At 59.4% G+C, this 6,000-nt stretch overlaps 1 protein-coding gene across 1 annotated transcript in view; it reads left to right on the top strand.

Moving 5' to 3' along the window:
* Positions 1–1,646: 1,646 nt before the first annotated feature.
* Positions 1,647–6,000, top strand: part of SLC22A3 (solute carrier family 22 member 3) — a 75,869-nt gene continuing 71,515 nt past the window's right edge. Inside the window, exon 1 of the mRNA XM_056126165.1 lies at positions 1,647–2,121. Within this exon, the coding sequence (XP_055982140.1) occupies positions 1,696–2,121 (426 nt within the window). The 5' untranslated portion in view covers positions 1,647–1,695. The remainder of the gene's footprint in view (positions 2,122–6,000) is intronic.

Genomic DNA, 6,000 nt, shown 5'->3' with positions numbered 1-6,000 from the left:
AAAGCCTGAGGTACATGGGGTGCTGAGACGATGCTGAGAGTCAGGCTGTGTCGTGGCTACAACATAAGGGGGGGCTTCAGGATAAGGAGCTGGTGGGACAGGTTGAGTCCGGGGTCCCGGGGGCAGTTGGGAATATGACCTCGATCTCAGAGCACATGCAGACACAAAGGTCATGGCTAATTGGGAGGTTGCTGTGCTGATTTAGAGCTGAAATGAGCTCATGAGAGATGTTAGGGCCGACATGAACACACGAGAGAGCAATATGAATGTCTATTTGCGAGCTGAGAGTACTAACAGCAAGTTGCCGTAAGAACAGCTACTCGGGGCCAGAGAGACAGGGCAGCAGGGAGGGTACCTGCCTTAACATGGGGCTGACCCAGGTTTGATTCCTGACACCAGGAGTGATCCCTAAACACAGAGCCAGGAGGTAAACCCTGAGCACCACCAGGTGTGGCCCCCAAGCCCAGAAACAAACAACCAAACCAGCTAACTGATAAAAGTACGCAAAGGGGCAAAGGGGCAGTAGGGGAGCGGGGATCGACTGGTTGGCGGTGGAGCGACTGGCTCCAGACTCCGGTAGAGGCAATGATCCCTGCCATCTCCAGGCTCAGTGTGACCCAGGGGGCAGAACTGCTTGTGACCTGTCAGTAACAGGTGCGTGACCTCCGGTGTTGCCAACAACACCTGCACAGCAATAGAAACGCAAGTGGAGCAAAGCCCCATTCTGTGGCACTTCATGTATGGTAGCTCATTCGGTCCGCAAGGAGCTGTGAGGCTGTTAGTCCAGCTGCCACCGGGAGAGGATGGGACTCAGTAACCAGGGAGGCCAAGCCAAGGGGGGCTGCATCTGCGCACTCGGCCCCAGAGTCCTTGTCCCAGGAAGCGGGGGGAGTCTGCCCCGTGCATTTAGCCTTCTGACCTTGGAGAAAAAAACCAGCTAAGGGCAGAACGTGTGGGGACCACTTTTTAGTGGGGGGTGGGGGGGAGGCTGGACTGAGAGCTGGGAGGTGGGAGGCCGGGCCGAGAGTGGCAGGTACCGTGGGGAGGGGAACAGAGGGAGGCGCAGTGGCAGCGAGGTGGGTTCCGACCCAGCTCTGCAGAAAAGACCGTGGCGGGGGGCTTCGTTGGTCGAAGGCGCCCCTGGCCCAGGGCGGCCCTGGCGCTGTGCTGCGAGGTGGGCGCTCGCTCACGTCGGGGCTGGCTGGACTCTGAGCACGCGGCCTCACCACCGCGAACTGCCCAGTTGCCCTTTTTTGGGGGGAAAAAAATCAAATCAGATTCTCTGGAGATGTCGCCACAACTTAATGCGGCTCCGTGCCGCTCTGCAGTCGGTCAAGGACGCGGCCAAGCCCTGGCCCCCAGGGAACAAGGACTGCGCAGCGCACGTCCCGAGTCCCCGCGGGGGACCCCGGGGACCCCGGAGCCGTGGACTCCGGGGAGCCCAGGGTGCGTCGGGGTGACCCGGGAACTTTGTTCCGGAGAGGCCGCGGCTCGCAGGTTCCCAGAGGGGCGCGGGGGCGGGGCGGGTCCCCCGCAGCGCACCCCCTGGTCCCTGCGGGCGCCCAGAGGCCCGGCGGCCGCTGGCGGGGCGCCCGGGGGCGTGGGGCGGCCGCGGCGGCGGCGGGGAGAGGCGGCGCGGGCGGCGCGCGGGTCACTCGGCGGGCAGGACGCGCTCGCGAGCGGCCCGGGGGCACCATGCCCACCTTCGACGAGGCGCTGCGGCGGGCCGGCGAGTTCGGGCGCTTCCAGCGGCGCGTGTTCCTGCTGCTGTGCCTGACGGGCGTCACCTTCGCCTTCCTCTTCGTGGGGGTGGTCTTCCTGGGCCGCCAGCCCGAGCGCTACTGGTGCCGCGGGCCGGGCGCGGCGGCGCTGGCCGAGCGCTGCGGCTGGAGCCCCGAGGAGGAGTGGAACCGCACGGCCCCCGCGCCACGCGGCCACGGGCCCTGCCGGCGCTACCTGCTGGAGGCGGCCAACGCCAGCGCGCCCGCGGCCGCCGGGGCCACGGCCGCCCCGCTCAGCTGCGCCGACCCGCTCGCCGCCTTCCCCAACCGCTCGGCGCCGCTCGTGCCCTGCCGGGGCGGCTGGCGCTACGCCCAGGCCCACGCCACGATCGTCAGCGAGGTAGGCAGCGCCCACCCGTGCCCGCGCGCCCGCCGCCCCGCCGCCCCGAGCGCGCCCCGGCGCGGGGGTCCCAGGGGAGCGCCGGGTCGGGGTGGCGGGGGCGGGATCGCCGGTTCCCTGTGCGGGACGGGGGTCTCCCGGGCTCAATCCCCCCCGGCCGGCCGGGGCTGCGGGGAATGCCCAGCCAACCAACAACGCCTTCCGTCCGCGCCTCCCCCGCCACACCGGCTGGTGCCCGAACGCGGACAGGCCACCGGGTCAGGAGTGTTTGCGGGGACGCCAAGGGCCCGCCCGGGCGCTGCGCGCGCCTTTTCAAGAACGGGTTCCTGGGGGACTCGCGGAGGGGACCTGGGGTCTCTGCGGAGAGCTACGGGATGGTCTTGGGGTCCGGGAGAGGAGAAAGGAATGCCCCAAAGGCAGCGCAACTTTCTCTAGTTGCCCAAATGCCGTTCGAAAGTGTCAGGGACAAAGGTCAGTGTTCTCCGAGGACGGGCGTGGGGGGACGGGGGATCCTTTTGGAAAAACTGCATTGGGACAAAGAGCAATGTTTGGGGGAGAAGTTGGGGAGCTGGGGTTTTGTATAAAAGGACTTATCACCTCTCCACCCCTCCTCAGTTACCTGCAGTGGCCGGGAAGGACAGCCCCCCAAGAGATCTTGGGGAATGCTTGGGGAGGCTTTCCATTTCCCGGTGGCCCCTTCCTTAGCTGCCAGAGTGCCTGGTGGGCTGGTGTCACCTTGGGGGTTCCCGCTGAGCTTGGGGGACAGGGGTGAACCTTGCATTAGCTCTTCATGCCTCATCCAGCTCAGTCTGATAGCTAGAAAGATGGAAGCTGCTTAGGTGAAGTGGGATAAGAAAAGCTGTTGCCTTTGCTGTACTTATCACCACAAACTGTCTTAAACACCTCCTTGAGTACTGGGGAGAGGGCTGGGTTCCCATCAGCAGAGCCTCTTTTGCCACTGTTGGGGGCGCTGGCCTCTGGGGCTGGGTTTGGTGATCAAGGCCCACATATACCATAGCCAGGTGAGTGTGTGTTTGACTGGGACCTTAGGAGACCCTCCACGCTCCTCCCAGCCAGCCCGCCAGGCTCCTTTCTGCTTTTTCTGCTTCCATAGCTGTGTCGGTCTGGTTCGTGGCTCCGGGTTGGAATGGAAGCAACAGGGGCCCCTGTCAGAGAGGGCCTCAGCCCGGCTCCCTGCCTATGTGACTCCTTCCCGTCCACACGGCAGATGCACAGTCCCTGCCGGGGAACCCACGCCTCTTTTTTGAGGACACATGGAGCTCAGATAGAAAACGGAATGTGCAAAGGGTGTGTGGTCTGTACACAATGAGAAGGGGAACAGCGCCCGTGGGTAGGATGGTGTCTTTATCCTTACAGCTGTGGAAAACTGTTTGAGGGGTTCAGAGTACGTATTCCAAGCATCCAGTGTTGCTTAAAGTGGGCAGCGATGATTCCCAGTAGTCTAAGCTCAACTAGGAATAACTTCGTAAAGGAGACTAAGTTTGCCCCAGAAGAGGGTCAAAGGATCTCAACTCTCCAAAGCCTTTATTAAAACATGAAAAAATAAACATGAGTTGCTAGCCCGGGGCCGGGGTTGAAGTGCTGTGTCAGCTCTCTGTGTGGCTTGGGGTGGTTCACCTCTCTGGGCTTAGCTTTCTCTTTTGTAAAATTAGGGCTGGGTATTAGCCCTCTCCAGTCCTACAAATTTCAGGAATCCTGGTTGGGAACTGAAAATCTTCAAAGCAACATAAGAGATTCCGAGGAGGTGCAGCCGGCGTGGGGAGATAATGGGGAGGCTTTGTCTGACGTGGCTGGCTGCTTCTGGTTGATTTATTTTCACCTTGTTCTTGAGAAGAACCCCCATCCTGGGCTCTTCCGGAAGTCAGCCATCCAAAACAAGTCTCTCGGGTTTCTGCAGGGGCTCATGTTCTGCTGTCCTGGGTCCTGAGAACCATCCAGTTGGCCTGGTTCTTCCGTGGCCCGTCAGGATCCGCAGCTCCAGGTCTGTCTGACACGCTCTGTCTCTGACGTGTTTTCGTAGAGCTGGAGCGTGAGAGGACATTGATATGCTCCATGGCGGAGTCACGGAAAGTGGACACCAGGAGCTGCCTGACAGGCTCCCACAGAGTCCAGAGTGTCTCCCAGTGGCTCTCTGGTCAGCCTTGGCTCCTGAAGGGGGAGTGACACTGTCCTGGTGTGTTTGCCGAGGAAAGGGACAGACAGGAGAGGGGCAAAGGCCCTCGGTTCTCCCAAACCTTTTAATGTTATTATTTGGCGGGGAGGGCACACCTGGCAGTGCTCAGGGATTACTCCTGGCTCTGTGCTCAGGGGTCACTTCCAGTGGAGACCATAAGACTGTTTGTGTTGCTTAGGGTCAGCTGCATGCTAAATCAGACATCTTAACCCCTGTATTATCTCTCCAGTCCCCCGACCTCTTAGGTAGGCAATCTGGGCATCAAATCTTGGGATACTGATTGTAAATTCATCCCTTCCTCTGTGCATTTTGTGGCATAAGGCTGGGCACCCAGAGACCCTAAATCTACAAGGAATCTTCTGGACCTCATGTTTCTTTATTCTCGTGTTCCTCGGTCAGGTACCAGTTTGGGTCATTTCATGCCCTTCAGAGGCACAGCCTGGTGGGGTGTGAGGGAGGCGGTGTGAGAGTTGCCCTCTGGGCCCATGGCCTGACGTCTCCTCTGCGCAGTAGGCACTTGACTTGACCCACTCCGCATCCTCGACAGTGAGGCAGCTCCAGGAGTCTGGAACGCGGCCAGTGCCAAGCGCCGGGCTCTGTCCCTTGGCCCTCCCTGTCCGCCGCCACCTCCTCCAGCTTCCGGCCAGGTCTTGGGCATGCACTGACCTGGAACTTCCTCCAGGCACCCTCCTCTGACACCCGAGTCTTCTCCGCATGTCAGACCCCAGCGCAGAGTAGAGCTCAGAGTCCTGCATACACAACCAAGTCCTGCGCCCACCTGTTGCCCACAGAGCAAGTCTCGGAGTTTTTTTAGTGAGGCATGGGAAAAAAGAGAAGGGGAGAAACATTGCGTGTGCCAGTGGGACTGGGCCCCAAGCAGCCTTAAAAATAGGCAGGTTGCCTGTGTTTTTCCTTTCCAGATCATTTTCCTCACAGAATGAAGTTGAGTCCATTTGTGAAGCTCTTGACCCTGGAAGGCGCTGGTGGCCTCACGCCCTTTCTCAGGGCTGGCATTCTCTGCTTTCTGCCTCACAGGGTGGCTGAGCCCACAGGCCTCAGGGTTCCGGTCCCCTGTGCTGACCGTTAGCCACGCAGCTGAGTTGAGGGTCACTGGAGAAAGGCTCTGGCCAGGCCTTGGATTGTGTCTCTGGCACTCTGAAAAGGTCCAACTTCATATGTTTTGGGGAGCTGGATTAGGGGGCCAGAGCCTGTAGTGCTCAAGACCCTCCTGGCCCTAACCACCACCAGGAGCGACCCTTGAATGCAGGAGTCAGGAGTAAGCCCTGAGCACTGTTGGGCGCGGCCCAACTGCAGGGAAACCAAAAAAGGAAAAGAAGGAAAATTAGAATTATATTGTCAAAAGATAGAAGACAAATATGAGCTGTAAGAAAAAAGTAAAATAATTCACATTCTGTTTTTGAAAAATATATAATGTGAGCCAACTCTAGCTGATTGTACCAAAGGGACTGAAAAGTCAAGTATTTTATGGGCAAGTCTTATCTTTTCTGCAGTTCCCAGTTCTTCTTTAAAAAAATAAAACTTAAAAACTCAATCACTGAGACACATGGTTGCAAAGTTGTTCATGATTGGGTTCCAGTCATGCAGTGTTCCAAGCACGGTCCCTCCACTAGTGTGCCTTCCCCACTACCAATGTCCCCAGTTTCCTTCCCATCCCCATCCCCCCT

Source organism: Sorex fumeus, unplaced genomic scaffold (assembly GCF_029834395.1).
Source record: "Sorex fumeus unplaced genomic scaffold, SorFum_2.1 ptg000061l, whole genome shotgun sequence".
NCBI classification, from domain to species: Eukaryota; Metazoa; Chordata; class Mammalia; order Eulipotyphla; family Soricidae; genus Sorex; species Sorex fumeus.
This window is presented reverse-complemented; position numbering and strand designations above follow the sequence as displayed.